Below are 17,483 nucleotides of genomic sequence, written 5' to 3' on the forward strand. Positions count from 1 at the left end.
CTGGTTATTGTCTCATTTCTGTTACACTGCTGCTTTATTGTTTTGAAGCAGCACTAGACCAAATGCATCGCAAAATTAAAAAACCCACCTGCCCGACAGCAGGAGTTACACCATCAGAGTTGTTCACCCACACTCCCATTTCCTGGCCGAGTTCGTAAGGTCTGTAAGTGCCTGGCTCCTCATCCTTGGTTATGAAAGGGTCCTGAAAACAGCAATCATATTTCCTTTATTGAAATCCCAGAGGTGACAAATACTCTTCTATTTGTATATTTTAGAAAAATTTGGATTATGTTCTTAACGCCGATTGCAAAAATATTGGAAGAAAACAGCATTAAAATTTAATAAGAGTTGAGAGCACATAATAATTTAGAAAAAGTCATTAAGGATATGTCATGAGTATTTCTTTTGTAAGGCAAGAGCAATGTGAAATTATTAAATACCCTCTTGTTTATTTTTTATGAGACTTTCTATGTTCAAATTATTTTAGAGAGGCACTAGATTTTACTCTCCCCCCACCAAGGTCTCCGCTGCAGCTCAGTGCCATGCATTCCCACACTTGAGCCCCTCTGGGTTTCCTCCAAGACAATCGTTATTCCAGCTGCCTCAGTATCAACAGCTCAATGCTGGAATAACTAAAATTTTCAAGGGGCTTGAAGTTGGGCACATCCAACCTCCAAAGGGCCCTGTTAGCCCCCCATTCCAAATCAAGGTGGACAAGGGTATTTTATGCCAGTCAGATGCAGAGTAACCCAATTCACACCTGCCTGTGGGGCCTTACACCTCCGTTCTCCGCAGGTACCAAGACCACAGAATTTTGCACCCCACAGCTTGTCCTTCCTGCCCCATTTCACTGCTTGGGGTGGTCACCACCTCCCACTGCTGCCAGTGATAATGACACCAACAACTTGTGTGCCTCAGGATGGCCATCAGTAGCCATCAAGCTCATCCAAAGTGAGCCTGATCAGCTCCTGGGGATGATAGAGGCCCACCCAGCATGCTGGAAAGTTAATAAAGTTAGGAATACTTTGAGATGCCAGTGAATGAAGAGATACTCTGCAACTCTGCTCAGCAGTCAGCTGCAACCTAAAGGAGATAAGTGCACTTCGCAATACAACCCTAACTGGAAGCAGTTACCTGCTTTGTGGCTTTTAGAACAGATAAAGATTGCAGCCATTTTAGAAGGGAACTCTACTTTTTCCTTAGAAAACCTTACTTCCTCGCGTTCTGCTTTAGACAATACCTTTCAGTTATGAAACAAAATAGAGAAAAACACTATTGAAACAATTCTTCCATTCAGTTATAACTTGTGTAATAATTTAAGTGAACTTTAATCAAAATGTGATAGAAGTCTAACTAATAAATATCTTAGGAAGAAAAAAATATCAGATCCCAAATGGTAAGTTGCTTTAAAGGCTTGTTTCAAAGCTCATTTAAATGCCTGAATTAATTGCTTGATTTACTTGTAAGCCCTCTGATAACTATAGCTCTGGTGAGGGAAGTATGTTCTTCCACGCCTCAACAACAAAAGCTACAGCTAAATCCCTGCTTTAAGTGTGAAATTCCGTTTAACTTTAACTATCCAGCTCTAGTGCCACCTCCATAAGGACTGTAAGTGTCCATTACATTTTTTAGCTTGTTCAACAGTCCAACTTCGCAAAAAGACAAAACTGTCCATCTGCAATAATTATCCTATAATTGAGGTAAAGATGTCTCTCAAGGGACTTGAAGGCTAGAAAGAGTCATCTTAATTAGCTACTCCTAATCCAAACGTACGGCTTCCTTCAGCTGAAAGGTTATTCCAGTGCATAAATCTAATACATTATGCAGGTTTAGTATGGCCCTAAAGAGAACAAAACCTCTCCATGCATGCAAGGGTTGTTTTTGGGGAAGGAGTTTCAAGCCTGTTAAATTGTGCCTAACTCATCTTTTTAGCATCTTGGGGAGGAGGTGCTGAGCATCCCGAACTCCAACTGACTGCCTAAAGACTGGGGAGCACCCAGCACATACCCAGACAGATGCACTTCCACCTGTGGCCCCAAACATAGATTTTGATGCACATCCATAAAAACTTATCTCCGGAAATTTTAGCCTCTACAGCTCACAGAACTGGACTTTAAAATATTAAAGATATCAAGCATTATTTTGAATCATGAGCATGTTGCTCTTGACTTCTAAGTATTCTGCCACTCATGTCATTCCTAGCTGTTTCTATTTTTAGTATGATTTAATAGATGGTATACAAGGTCTTTCATTAAAGATCCTCTTTAGTAAAGGTGCTTATAATTTTTCAGTGTAGTCATTGTTACTTTAGAACTTCTTTGTTTCTAAAGAATATATTTGTTCTGACACAGCTGAAACATGCACATTATTTAGTGCAATAATGATGGCAAAGTCACAATTTCCCACAAATAGAGGTGGCCTCTGAAAGAGATCAGGAGAGAGAAGTGCTAAAGGGCTGCACTTTACTCCCTTACTGGAGCCATGCTACTCTCAAGGTGACCATAGTCACGGAGGGCTCTCAGCATTGGATGCAAGCATAGGGAGCAGACTTCCTGCTGGTGTGGCACCAGCCACCCCAGTGATGGTGGCACAGCTGAGTTCAGAGTCCCATCCTCAGGCAGGTTACCAGTGTTAATACTGATAGCTGTCAGGATCTGCACTTCACTTGTGACCAAAGTGGTCTGAGATGAGGTAGATGGAACCCATTCCCCAAATCCATTTACTAGAGGTTTTCCATGACAATAAGTGGCTGCAGTCAGAGCCCATTTCCTGAAATCATCATGAGGGAGGCAACAATGTGCTGTATTTGGGGAACTCACCCATTACTGTCACTACCCAAAGGGAATCTAAACAGAAAATTGTTCTTTCAGTATCCAACTGGATCACACTTGCCTTGATTGCAGCTAGTTTGGCTTTGCTATCACTTGGGAATAAAACCCTTCACACTGCTCCAGCTCCCAACTCAACTTAGGAGAATGCTTTACATCACTAAGGAATGCTAACAGACAGATTTTGACAGAGATGTCAGCAATTGTAATAAAGTGAAAATAGAAAACTTTGGTACTGGTGCAACCTATACTTCGCATTAACTTTTAAATAATGAAGGGCAGACTGGCTCAGCTTTTGTTCTTTTTTCACAAGGTTGGCTAAATAACTAGAGCAGAAGACAGTCCTTAGATACAGGTTAGGGGAAGGCTGAAAGAAAGGCTTCCTATCTGGATTCCCATTAGCTCATTATACAAATTAAGAGTTGCTATGTTCCTTGCATCTGTCTAACAGCTGAATTTATGCAGCAACACCTCCCTGCACTGCTGCAGAATGTGCCATCTGAGAAAATGAAAGGGCTTTAAAAAAGCTGTTGAAGTTAAACTCATAAGTAAGAAGATAATGTTGCTCACCCACTAAACCATGACTGCTTGCCTGTAGCTTCATACCCAGTAGCAAGTGCAAAATAACTGGAGACATCCCAACATTGATGAAAAAGAGACAACTACCATGTATTTAATGAAAGGCAAGAGTGCATAGGAAGAGCTACCCCAAACTCCTGGTATTTTATCTTTGAGATAAACCAATAAATAGGCATGTGGTATTTAATGTTACAGCTCTCAGAGATTAGATAAATTTTAGAGTAGTATTGAGGATACAGAGACTCTAAACTGCCTAACAGTTAGAAAGAGCAATCAGTCCTGACAGCACATGTGCTCACTACTGCTTAGTTATTTACAATGATGTATCCAGTAAATTTGGGTCTATTTTTGTTTTAAAGTTTATCTCCATCAAAGTGACTTAGTAATTTGTTACTATTTAAACTCTGTGCCTTGAACCTTTACTTATGGAAACTGATTTCACTGCTGCACCCCAGAGCCTCTCAGCTGCAGAAGAAATGGAACCTTCAGGGGAAGGTATCTTTAGGGGCAAACTGCTAGCAAGCAGTGGTCACTATATAGACTGCTATTTCCATTATCAATATAAAATTGATCACTTGGGCTGCGTGGTTTTGTTTGAGATTCCTAGTAGTAAATGGAATTATAGTACACCAAAGCAAAGATTAGGCAAATAATAAAAGGTACTTTTAAAGAAACTATCAGAAAGCTCCCAATTAAAAAGAAAACACTGATATAGCTATCAGTGGTGTTGACTAGGCCATCATCCTCAGTCATATTCTAAACTTCACAACAAACTGTGAGGAAAAAATAAGGACAGGGAGGCACTTCTGCCTTTATCTATTTAACAAGATAATGTGATTTTTGGATGAGAAAGCTGCCGTAGCTCTTGCTTATCTTGACTCCAGATACACCAGCACAAGTGAAAGAGCACAATTCAGGACTCTGCTGTTCAATCTCTCTCTCCACAAGCCCTTGACAGGACCCCCAGGACAAGAAGAGGAACGTGACCCTTATTTTAAAAGGACTGGATTGACTAAGGGTCCCAACATTAGTGACCCATCCATCATGATTCAGTTGGATTAACTGAATCCTGGTCTCCTTAGAAGCATGAGCCATCAATACAATGTAGGTAAATGTGTTTGTCTTAGCCTAGCAAAAAAGGCTGAGGGAGAATACACTTCTTTGAATCAGTGTAACAAGAAAAAAAATAGAAGGGTGAGAGATTGGCAGTTGGAGGTAAGAACAGTAGTGCCCAAATGAAAGATACAAACTGACCATTTAGGTAGAAAACAGATTACAAAACTAGTTATAGCAAAAAGTCCTGAGAGGAACTCTGTGGGATTGTCTCCTTCTCCTTACCCTGAGGCTGCAGATCAGCTCAGCCTGAGCCATCCCTGATGCATCTGTTGGGCCTGTCCACAGCACCCACCTGGGGAAGGACCCTGGCCCCAGCAGCTGCCTGTTGCTCAGCTCACCTTGCAGACGGGCAGCTTTACCCTAATGTTTGCCTTAAATCTGTCCTGCTGCAATTTAAAATGCTTTTCTTCTTATCCTGTCCCCAGTGGTTACGGAGAACAAATTGCAGCCTGCTCTGGGGAGTTCAGCCCTCCTAGTTCTAAGCTGCCAGGGGACCCTGGAGGGCAAGATCTTGTGAATTTATCAATGTGTTTTATTTAATGTCTTAATTTATTTATATCTTTATTTAAATTTCACTTAAATTGGTCTCCAGTTTCCTTGCCACTGCTGGCGCTCACTTAGCTATTGTGACGGAGTCATTTTGGCACAAGGACATGCATGGAGAAGTGCTGGAGAGAAACAGCAAATTTTGTTGGAAAAATTTACTGGGGAAGATGGAAAACTCCAATTTTCACTTCTATCCAAATTGATTCATTTGCCCATGCGTAAATTTTACTTAGAGGTTCAACATACATTTTCCACAAATTTGCACACAAGTAATCATCTCTTATATTAATTTATATTAAAAGTAAGTACAAGGCAACATGAATTGTAGTTAGTAGTTTCCAGAGTGATTAGGAATAGATTTTTTCCACTATTCAGCTGTTTTTGTATGTGTATTAAACTAATTTGTTTATTTTCAGGGAAAGAATTGCATGAAAGCAATCCTATGTCAGTTCAGAGGCAAAATTTCTCATAACTGAGTGGGGGAAAAGTGACAGAGAATGTTTTGGTATAGAGATGGTACTGGTACACAGAAATCAAATAAAGGCAACACTTTTAAAAACTAAATCTGTGAGAAATTGTTCTTCAGCTCTTTTCAACAAATGAGAAAATGGAAGATCTGCTACAATAGTATACATCTGTTAGCACCTAGGTACTGCTATGAAGAATAGTTCTTATAAATGGAGAAATAATTAGCAACATCATTAATTTACCAGAATCACAACATTGTGCTTTCCTTTCTTCTTCAGATCTTTCATGAACTCTGGCAGACCAGCAAAATTCACTTTATCATAGGTGAAGTCCAGGCGACGTTCCATGTAGTCAATGTCAAAATGCTGGACATCCTAAACATTTTTAAAGTAAAAGATTACATTAATACTTCATCCAGCTCTGGAGTTGTCATCACAGAGAGGACATGGATCTGTTGGAGGAACTCTAGAGGAGGGCCACAAAAAGTGATCAGAGGACTGGAGCACCTCTACTATGAGAACAGGCTGAGACAGATGGGGCTGTTCCACCTGGAGAAGAGAAGGCCCCAAGGAGAACTTATTGAAGCCTTTAAATACCTAAAGGGGGCTTATAAGAAAGTTGGTGTCAGACTTTTTATGTAGGGTCTGTAGCAACAGGACAAGGAGTGATGGTTTTAAACTAAAGGAGGGTAGATTCAGACTAGATATAAGGAAGGAATTTTTTACCATGAGGTGGTTGCCCAGAGAGGTGGTGAATGCCCTATCCCTAGAAACATTTGAGATTAAGCTGGATGGGACTCTGAGCAACCTGATTTAGTTGAAGATGTTCCTGCTCATTGCAGGGGGGTTGGACTAGATGGTCTTCAAAAGTCTCTTCCAACTCCAACTATTCTATGATTCTATGACTGAAGTATTTGATACAGAAATCAGAATGTATGCAACTGTGTTTCTAAAAAGTCACTAATGTATGTAATGAAACCTAAGAGATTGTAATTGTAATCCTAGCAGTGGACTACATAGAAATGTAGAAATCCTAGTTTAGCAACTATTTTGCAGTGATCTGCATCAGTAGTACCATTATTTATTTTTAAAATGCTAGCACCTCATACTGCATAACAGCAAATCCACACCAGAATTGGCTGCTATGCAGCCAAGAGCAGCTCTTAAACTTCACATTCAAAGCCCACTTTCAATGTTCTTTTAAGCATTATGAAGATATTACATGCAAACCCACTACATAAGATTATGGATGTCCTTTTATTCTACAATTCTCTTTGTAAGATAATTATTTTTCCTCTATTATGATTTTAATCACCTCACTTCAGAGTGTAAGATTAGCATATACAGTGAAAAATCCATACTTACATATGGGATGTCATGGTGCTCCATGCGATTGACAGTTTCCTTCAGAACATCAAGGCTGCCATAGCCCCAGCGGGAGAGCTGAAATCCCAGAGACCAGTAGGCTGGCATGTGTGGGCGTCCAATGGCCTGCAGCAGGAATGAGGAATACAGAAACACATGAGGTGAGATGAAAAGAAGTTATTCTGAACACCAGGAGAGGCTTCCAGATCATTTAAGGCACAAAGACCAGGGCACAGGCATCACACCCCTGTTAAATACCCATTTCTCTCTCCAAGTGGTTCTCAGCACATGCTTGGCACTTCTCCTAGTGGATCCTTGCTCTTCAGAGAGGCTCCAACAACACCCACACTGAGCATCACTTCTAAGAACACCCCAGTAGAAGGCACAGTGCATAAAAGCCAGGCTGATGTTAAATGCAGTCTCAGCCTCTGCAGCAGCATGGACCCTCACTTACAGGGTGCATGCCATCAGAAATCCAGCATGGATCCTCATGCCACCTGATCCACAACAACCCCACAAACCCCTTGCACAAGAGAGGGCAAGTCTCCAACGACACACAGCAACATAAGCTTTGCAAACTTCTCTTGCCATGTCCAGCTGGACTAACTCATCAAGCATCTGATGTTTATTTGAGCTCTCTGAAGTTTTAATCATATTTACACACCAACTTGATGAAATTCAGCTATTTATGGCTGACTACTGTTATTGCTGGCCCACAGCCTTGTGTTGCCAGGCACTGACAACCCTCTTAAATGCCAGTTACTGTTTGGTCCCAAAATTCTCAACTGAAACACAAGGTAATGAGTTAAATATGATTTTATAAATATTTGATTTCCACTGTCTGAACATAATCCATCTGTAAATGGCATGGGGAAACTCAATTGAGTGCACAGGGAAGCAAGGCATCCTGCTCTGCTTCCCCTGGTGAGAGCTGCTGTGGTAACCTGGGATGAGCAGTGGGCAATCACGATGTGTCTGTTCTGCAAGTAAGCTGAAATCTGGCTTTGCCTCATTAGTACACACTAGTGTTTTCTGGGGGACATCTCTCAAAATCCTTACTTCAGTTACATCCAACGAAACTAACCTTTGATTTGTATTTTTAACACCTTTGCAGGCAATACATGAAAATCTAGTAGCTAGTAAGCACCATGACTCATTAATCAGCTGCAGCTACTGTCCCCCTTTGGCTAAAAAATGGCTCCTCCCTTATTTCCTTGTGGATCTCCATATTTAGGTAATTATGCTTAGAAGTGAAAAATAACAAAACTTGCATATTGGCAGCTAAACCCCATCTACTTTAAATAAATAAATCAAGGCATTTCTGGCAGTCTGTACTTATTGCATTGCTAAGCTTTCCGGAGATGCATTGCATGAAGGCACACCCTCCTATGGGATTTTCTCCAGGAAGGGTCTGACCTGGGAAAGCAATGCTGAACTTGAAATTGCTCTAAAATACGTCACATTTGCTAGAGCATCAGTACACGGATGTACAAAGCGCATCAGACAGAAAACCACATGTGGGAGAGAGGCAGAAAAAAGCCGAGGATGTTTTAATGCCCCTGATCTGGGGAACACACAGGGTAAATTGCTTCCAAAGAAGAAAGGCTTGGGAATACACAGTCAAACCTAAGCCCTAAGAATTACAAATTTGGCTACAGTGTGCTTTTGCATATTGGGATGCTGCTGTTTCACCTAAGTGAAAACATGAGGAGGCCAGAACAACTGGTGAGGTTAATGCTTTGGGTCTCTCCAGGAGGGACGCTCTGGCTGATCAGCACAGCTGCCCCGTACACCTGCTACTTGTCCCATCCCACCAGACTTAACTTTCCTGATCCTCCTCAACACCACCTTCTCCTCCAATTCAGCTGGAGGGGTCTTCAGAAGAAGTGGGAGCAGCTCTCAGCAGCATGTTCCTGCCACAGAAGCACTCAGTTTCCACTGCACGCTGCTGTGCCCTCGCCAGGACAGGCCCTGAACAGACAAGGTGGTCCCTACCATGTAGGAGGAGGCCAATGGACAGACACATGTCATAACTACCCTGGTGCTATTCCATCTCCTTGCATATGTCATTAATTTTTTTCCAGCGTGTGTGGACATGCCTGATCATCCAGACTATCTTTCAAGCTCTGTCGGGGTTTTCCGTGGAGAGCATGGGGCGTCATGGCGCAGGACAATCTCCCAGACACCCTGTGAGCCAGCACCAAGGTGTCCAGCACAGCATGGCAAGCCTCAGGGCAAGAAGGCTTTTTCTCTGTCACATCCACACCCACCATGTTAAGGATAAATTCATCTGAGGAGGCAGCAGAACTTGTTTTAGACCAGCAAAGGCTGCAAGATGAGCTTTGTGAACCCCCATTTTGTGCTCCTAAAGCAGATGCATATTTTGCCCTTGCTTTCTCTACCATAAACAGAGAATGACCTCTACAAACAAGGTTAAAAAAACAGACCAAAACAAAAGAAGTCCCTAATGAAATAAAATGCACAGGCTTCTTATCTTGGACAAGAGAAATAGGGAAAACCGCCTGATAAATATCAATCTTGCAGATAAATGCAGAGCCTTGTGCCCCGGCAGGATGTCTGCATGGCATCTGCTGCCTCTTCCCAAGCAGTCTGGGAAATGGGAAAGGGGTGACCAGCCTGGGCAGAGGCAGTGGGAGCTGCTGAGCAGCTGTGCTCCAGGTTCTGTGATACCCTGGGTAACTCCTGGCTGGGGAGGACAGTCAGTGCAGGACAGCACCAATACAGTGCATTTCAAGAGCTGGATGGGGGTTTGCTTCTTCCCCAATGTCCTATCAAGCATCCAAGTGGACAGCAGTGGGGCTGGAGGTGGAGCTGTGGCCACTGGTGGGTCAGTCAGAGCCCTTCCAAAAGGGCACATCCCCAGTGCTGGGGTTTGCTGAGGTTCAGCTGCCCACTCTTACGGGATGGTGCTGTGTCACTGTGGACCACAGAACAAGATGGTATTTTATGACAGCATCCCTTGAGGAGTTTGGGATTACAGCTGAACCAACAGAAAAATATCCACCTTGCAAGGAAGATATTAAGTTTTTAAAGCAATTAAAAAGGTTCACCAGACTGGTGCATCTATGGTGAGCTTAATTGAAACCAGCAGAACATTTGAAGAGGAAGGATGAAAACAGGGCAGCTGGGAAAACAAATGTTCTTTTTTCTAATTATGCTGCGGACTCTCTCTAATGGATCCCCCGAAGCTTCCTGATAAAGTAACTGACATATGGTACCCACTCACAGATGGATCAGCAGAGGCAGGAATGTAATTTTGCAAACCTGAAAACTCAAGCTGGATTTGATATATATTTAGGATCTAGTTAATTCATATAGATTGTATTCTGCATACAAATGATCACAAAGTACAGCAGCGAGAGAAAGCCTGCTTGGCAAAATTGACTCCCATAGAATCAGAAAAGGTAGATGGGGTATGGCAGGGGAACTGAGGGAGGAAAATGCAGAAACAGCAAACATATGGGGTATCCAAAATGAGAAAAAACAAACAAACAAGAAAACCCCCCAAAGATATGGTAGTACAGAACCAGTAAAAAAAAAAAAAAAAGGTCCTATTTTTTCTTCCTGCACTTGCTTCTTAAATAACTCCTGTTGTTTAATAAATTCACTGTTAGTTTTTCCATGCTTACATAACTTGGCATTATGTGTATTTTTTTTTCACTTTCTTTGGAGGCACTTGAGAGCTGATGTATCCAGGGGGTACCCTGGAAGCATTTTGTGGTAAGAACAAAGTGCAGTGGAAACAAGTATATCTAACAGATAAAATCTGTGTCTAGGGAGCAGGTGATCTGTATTCATTTTCCCTGTGTTGGATTATTGGACAAATAACACTAATATGAGCATCAATGCTATGAACTAGGTTATAAATTCTATAGAGTAAATCGGGATCCTATTCTGTTAACACTATGACCAAAGATTTTGATGAGAGAGAGACAGCTGCAGAGTTATGCCTATATATCACAGAGGCTGGAGAGAGATACTCTTTCCTTTGCTCAAAAAGGAGCTGAGATCTCCAGCAATGCAGATTGCTAATCTTGCACCCTAATTAGCCACACAAAATGATTTCTGAAGCTTGATATTTGCTTCAACTCCCTTTCTTCAAAGAGGAGTTACAGGAGGAAACCACAAAAACCCAAGTGGGTTAATGCTCTGGATTTAGACACAGAAATAGTGTTTCTGTATAGTCACACACTGGCTAAATTCCGCAGGTGCTCCTATGGCCCAGGTATCTGTATCCAGCTCATCCCCTATGACTTAAGGCAGGCAGGTGAGTGACATGGTCACCTAGTCATTTAGAAGGGTAACCTTCACTCAAACTAACAGAAGCTGAGCTTTGATTTAGGAGAGCAAGAAGAAAGGCCCTGCAGCTGCTAAACCATAAAGAAGATGCTCACAACCTCAAGAATATAAAAAATGTGAGGATTTTCAATGCCAAGGTCTTCAAACCTTGTTCTTTGATGCACAAAATAATTATCAGCTGTTTATTTCTTCTTGGGGAATTCAGCTGCGAGACTCTCACTGAATCATCTGTGATAAAATTGAGATACAAGCAGGTTCCCCATGTTACCTCTCCAACAGGAGAATGGACTAGAGACCTCCTGAGGTCCGTTACACCTGTAACTAGCCCACACTTCTGTAAGGAGGAAGCAAACCAGCAATTTTCTCTCCAAACAGAATTAGGAGACTTGCAGTTGTCAGAGACTGAAATATTATATTTTATGACTTAAACATTTTCTTTAAGGACTTTTAAAACTGTATTACAAAAGCTGAAGAGAAGACTACCACACCCTGAATGGGGCCCTGAGGCCTGACACTGCTCGCTGATGAAGATAAGATAAAGTAACAACTCAGGGCTGGGGACATTCACTGAGCATAGGCTTAACACCTCCAAGATGAGGACCACAGCCCCAGAGCTATCAGCTGCCAGGCTCGAACAGACCCTTGAACCAAGGGGTGGAGGGAGGAGAGGCTCTGGGTATCTTGGAAAAGCCTGTGATCAGAGGTGTAGTGACTGCCCATCCTCCACTGTGCAGAACCCAGCTGAGGGGTCCTCACCGGGCTGGGGGAAGCTTATCCACAGCAGAAGGGGGTGACATGGCCCATCACAGGGGCCCCCCTCAAAGGGGTCCCCAGACCCTGCACCAGAGCACCAGAGATGATGCAACAGACCCTCAGTGTTGCAAGGGACAGTGTCAAGCCAGGGGGCTTGACAAGGGGAGACACGTGGGCATTCCCACCTGACCCAAAGTGTATATTAATCCATGGGATTCTGTACTCTTCGGCGTGTGGTGGCGTGTGGCAGCGTGGCATGTGGCAGCATGTAGCGGCGTGGCCACGGTGGCGACGGGGGACCCTCACCACCAGATGGAGGGGAGCAATGAGACGTCATTGGGACCCTCGGATGGGTGATATGCTTCCATCTAACCCCTGTCACCTCTCCCTGTTCCCCCACCCCCCACGCATACTTCTTTTTCTTCCCTTCTCTTTGCCTCTTATACTATTAAATAAAATACATCCATTTTTTGGCAACATCTAACCTAGTTTGGTTTTAATCTCATTTCTGGGGATATTTTGAACCTTCTAAGTTCTTTCTGGTTTATGCTCAGAGACTTAGCTTGCTTTGCTTTCTTAGGTCTAAACCGAATTGTAACAGCAGTGTGCTCACTTACAGCTTATTATTGGATAATTTGTGATAAAATAACAAATTAATGGCTTCCTCTCTACCCAAGAGCTATTAAATATCTATTTGTTGAACCCTAACATTCCTGAGTGTGTTGTTATGGAGCTCATACACCACTGCTATGCACTGTTGGTTCTGTTCTGAAAGGCCACCAGTGGTCTTGGCAATGTTGGCCTGGAACACCAGGCTCAGCTCAGTGCCTGAACTCTTTAGCTTGTTACTGCTTTTTCTCACCCTCCTGCAAACTGAGGTGTTTGCCATTAGAAGTGAGATTTGTGTTACGTAATTGTTCTGCACACCAGACCTCTTCTGCAGTAGGAGAAAAATGTGATCACTGTCATATATGGAGAGCTGTACAGGACAATCTCAGATGGGGCAGGAGCAATGCCCCACACAGCTGGGCTCAGGGACAGGAGGGAGCAGAAGAATCGGGCTGGAGGCTTCTCCTTCCCATGGGACTATGCCCAGCACATACCCTCTACCTGCTGTCACTGCTGTAGCACTCTGCTGCCACTGGCAGGATGCATCACCTTTAGCTCACCTCTGCTCCAGGCACAGCAGAGGGACAGTGGTACGAGCATTTAGCCCTCTGCTCCCTTCTCACACCCTGCTGTCGGGGTCCCTTCCCCCTGCCATGTACCCCTGGGAGAGGGGCCCTGGGGGGACAGACAGGGGGTCTCCCCTGGTCAGCCTCGTTCCCCATTGGTTGGTTTGTGCTCCCCTGTGTGGGCAAAGGACCCTCGGTCCGGTGATTGTAGAAGTTCCTCAGCAGAGCTCCGGCCATGCGGCTGGAGAAATAAACATCTCTCTGAAACAGCTATCAAGAATCTGTCCATATATGTTTCTTTCCCACGGGACTCCTGATTTGATACATTGTGTTACAGAATCCCCACAGTAACACCCTGCCTCACTCTTGGAGCAGATTATCCTGGGCCAGGCTGGCATCCAGGGCCACCACAGCTTTTGCTGTTGCTGTCCTCACTCCATGGATGCAGAGAGCCTGGTGGCTCTGGCCGGGCAGCTGCAATAATCATGTGATCACCACACAGGGAGCCCTGTTCCTGGCATAGCCTGGACCCAGCAGCTCTGGCCAAGAGTCCATGGTCCACCCTGGGTGCTGGTGGCAACCTGGAGAGGTGTGTGGGGAAATCTTGCATACTCCAGAGACCAAATAAAGAGCTTTGTTACAAAGCTGTCCTAACTCACTGGTTTGGAGGGAGCGACATGAAAGCACAGAGCAGAGCTAGGTTCCTAAACATCCCACAGAAACAAGTGTAGAAGGGGCAGAGAGGTGGCTCAGATATTGACGTGGCACTGAAAGCCACAGCACAAAACATTTGAGAAAGGTATAAAGCACTTTGCTCTGGAAACAGATCCCTTGTTCTCACCAGCTGTGCTCCAGCTAGCACCTGGCCACCCTGCCACACCAGTGGGGCCATCCTGGAGAGATACAATGCATGGTCCCTGCAAAAAGCAGTGATTGTGGCAGATGCTTGCACAGGAGGGAGGTGCCTCGCTAAGCTCTGCAGCAGTGCAGCCTGGTCCCACCAGGGGCCCCTGCAGCCAGGAGCTCCCAAAACACCAATTCCTGGAGGAGAACCCATGCAAACAGCTGAGAGAGCCAAGCTATGCTGCTGAGCAGTGCCTTGCAGACATCAGTCACACTTCTCCTTTCTACCCCTTCTCCTTCCCTACAGCATGACAATGACTGCACGGGGAAAGTCCTCTCAGTGTGACAGAAAATACAATTGAAAAAGAAAGTCTTTTCTGTCTCCTTCACCACCTTCCCACATATCTTGTACATAAAAGCCAAATTATTACCCTAGAGACTAATAATATGGTAATTGTAACACTTCTGACCTTGGAATTTCAGGATGTTTACTGAAGAAGTTATTATTTCACACTGAAATTACTAACATGCATTCTTTAAGATTCCCTAGAGAGCTGAGCACAAGCTCAAAGAATACAGAACAGGATTTTTTTTGTCCTGGCATGCGACATTCCTCATTAGGAGACGCCCACTGCTCTCCTTTACCTTGTTTTCTTTGCTCCAGCTCCATTTCCAGAGACGGGTGGAAAGTGAACTGCTGCTACCCATCAGCCGGGGAGTGAGAACTCTCTCATTTTATTTTCAGATGCTGACCACCTGCTAAGCTACAGAAATGCTGCCTTCAAACACCAGTGAAAGACTTTGAAAAGAAACAGGGGTGGCTCTAATTTCCATCGTACTGCTGCACTAACTCCCTTGAAAGGGGGATCAAAGCTCCAGCCTGGGGGAGAGTTGCTTTACTTCTCCCTCCCCTCTCCCCCCTTTTCTTCCCCCCTTATTTTATTACCCATGTGTAAGTTAAAACCCCAGCCTGCTTGCTGGTCTGTGGCACTGGGACCAGAGATAGTTTGAGCTGGGAGAGAGTTAATTTTCTTCATAGTACCTGGTATGGGGCTGTGTTCTGGATTTGTGCTGAAAATAGTGATGATAATTCTGGGATATTTTTGATTTTGCTGAGCAGTGCTTACACAGAGTCAAGGCCTTCTTTACCCCTTACTCCACACCACCAGTGAGGCGGCTAGGGATACATAAGGAGCTGGGAGGGGACACAGCCAGGACAGCTGAGCCCAACTGACCCAAGGGATATTCCATATCATATGGCTTCATACTCGGCATATAGATCTGGGGGAAGGGAGAGCAGGAACATTTGGAGTGATGGCATTTGTCTTCCCCAGTAACTGTCACATGTCCCACCATTCCCCAGATTCCTGGAGGTGGCTAAACACCCTCCTGCCCCTGGGAAGTGGTGAATGAATTCCTTGTTTTGCCTTGCTTGCGTGCACAGTTTTGCTTCACCCAATAAACTGTCTTATCTCAACCCACGAATTTTCTCACTTTTACCCTTTGGATTCTCTCCCCCACCCTACTGAGGGGGTGTGAGCGAGTGGCTGTGTGAGGCTGAGTTGCCAGCTGGGGTTAAATCATGACAGGCAACTGGTGGGGACAATGTGCAGAGAGAGCTGGAAACCTCCAAGCAACAGAGCAGTCGCTCCTGCTCCAGGACATGGAGGGGCACCGTCAACCTCCCACCTCTCTGGGGGGTAGCACCTGAACCTCTCCTTGGAAAAGGAAGGTCTAGCAGAGCCCACCACCCTGCAGAAGCTCCAGCCTTCCCAAAACAGCAGCATGAGCAAGTCTTACCCTTTCCTTCACCAAACCAGAACCCAGCAATACCTTCACCAAACCAGAACCCAGCAATACCTTCACCAAACCAGAACCCAGCAATACCTTCCTTCTGGGCTAAATCCTCTTTTTCCCTCACTCTAAACCACAATATTTCTGTTCCCATACAGGCACTTTAAAAGAAGGCAAGCATAGGATATGGAGGCTTTAGAAAGCCAAGAAAGACAAAATGTTTGCTGCAGATCAGAGCTCAGGCCCCTTTGATAGGTGGCACATGGGAAGGCAGAGCACACGCACATCTCACTGTGAGCTCTGAGTGCCTGGCTCTGGGATGCCCTACCCTGCCCAGCCTTCCAGTTGCAGCCTGATCCTCAGGGTCTGCACAGTGACCCCCTTCTCACAGTAACATGCCCCTTCTCAGCTTTGCTCCATACCCTTTAGGTTTGACACTGACTTCTTTATCTACACAGCTTGGGTCTGAGGTAGCAATTTTCTGTGGAAAGGCACAGTTGAAGCATCATTTGGTGACCAGGAAAAACATGTTATCTGCTACTTTTTTCTGTGCAGACCTCACTAGATAAGAATTGCATGTACACTTCCAAAACAGCCATTTGCATGTGTACTCTCAGCTCTCTGGAAAACATTGGGCAATTCATAGCAAGTATTTATACTCTCTGAGACAGCAGTAAATGCATTGTTATACATCTATGCTCTCCAATGCAATTATATGGGTTTTCATTAGTAAACAACTAATTTGGCTCCAAAAACAGCAAGCAATTCCATTGGCAAATAAAGGCTTGAAGACTTTAAAGTCCATTCAACATCTCTGAAATCCAGCATATGTAAAGCTCCCAAACATTCCATCTGTGCTCTGCCTAGTTTGTTTACTTGGCCCACAGTGTCAAAATGCAGTCATGTCACACAGCAAAGACTGTAAAGCTGTGACGGCCCAGAGAGGAGTAAGCTCAGACAGATTTCTTTCTAATCATTGCATCCCTTTAGTGCACTCCTGCATCCCATCCTGGCATACTGCAGGAAAGGCTGGAGATGTGCACTGAACACCCAGCCAGCCTGTGACAGACTGTTCACAGATGCTCGAGCATACGCCAGTTGTCCCATGGATCTGAAGCTGCAGCTTTGCACGAATGGATCAGGACAAAGCTCTGGCTGCGCTACCTGTTGATACTACCAGATACTGACAGGACTGTGTTACAAGGCACTGCTCCATGTGCCATGTGCACTTTTCTACTGACCTCAGTGTATTGCTGAACTACGTTTTCAGGAGTTGGTCCCATGAAGAGATAGAAGTCGAGGATCCCTCCAATAGTGCGGAAAGTTAAAGCTGGGTTTGGAGACAGAGTAACATCTAAAAGGGAAAAAAAGGGTTCTCAGTACAAACCAGCTCTGCACTGTACATGGGAATGGGTCAAGAATGCATCAGGGGAGGATGAGACTCAACATTAGGAGGCATTTCTTTACTGAGGGGGGCCAAATGCTGGAACAGGCTTCCTAGAGATGTTGTCGATGCCCTGCATGTGTCAGTGTTTAAGAGGCATTTGGACAATGCCTTAACAACATGTTTAGCTTTGGGTCAGCCTTGAAGTGTTCAGGCAGTTGTACTATAAGTACGTTTTATGTCCCTTCCAACTGAAATATCCTATCCTATCCTATCCTATCCTATCCTATCCTATCCTATCCTATCCTATCCT

The 17,483-nt window shown here is 44.3% G+C and overlaps 1 protein-coding gene across 1 annotated transcript in view; it reads right to left on the reverse strand.

Annotated features, from left to right (window-relative positions):
* The window catches only part of LOC121659787 (sucrase-isomaltase, intestinal-like), a 63,795-nt gene that overhangs the window by 28,713 nt on the left and 17,599 nt on the right, over window positions 1-17,483 (reverse strand). The window contains exons 7-10 of the mRNA XM_042018306.1: window positions 17,028-17,140; window positions 6,902-7,027; window positions 5,780-5,911; window positions 89-202 (exon numbers count right to left, since the gene is read on the reverse strand). Coding sequence (XP_041874240.1) covers window positions 89-202; window positions 5,780-5,911; window positions 6,902-7,027; window positions 17,028-17,140 — 485 coding nt within the window. The remainder of the gene's footprint in view (window positions 1-88; window positions 203-5,779; window positions 5,912-6,901; window positions 7,028-17,027; window positions 17,141-17,483) is intronic.

Source organism: Corvus kubaryi, unplaced genomic scaffold (assembly GCF_017639235.1).
Source record: "Corvus kubaryi isolate FWS band 111438036 unplaced genomic scaffold, C.kubaryi_AGA036_p1.0 137, whole genome shotgun sequence".
In the NCBI taxonomy this organism is placed as follows: domain Eukaryota; kingdom Metazoa; phylum Chordata; class Aves; order Passeriformes; family Corvidae; genus Corvus; species Corvus kubaryi.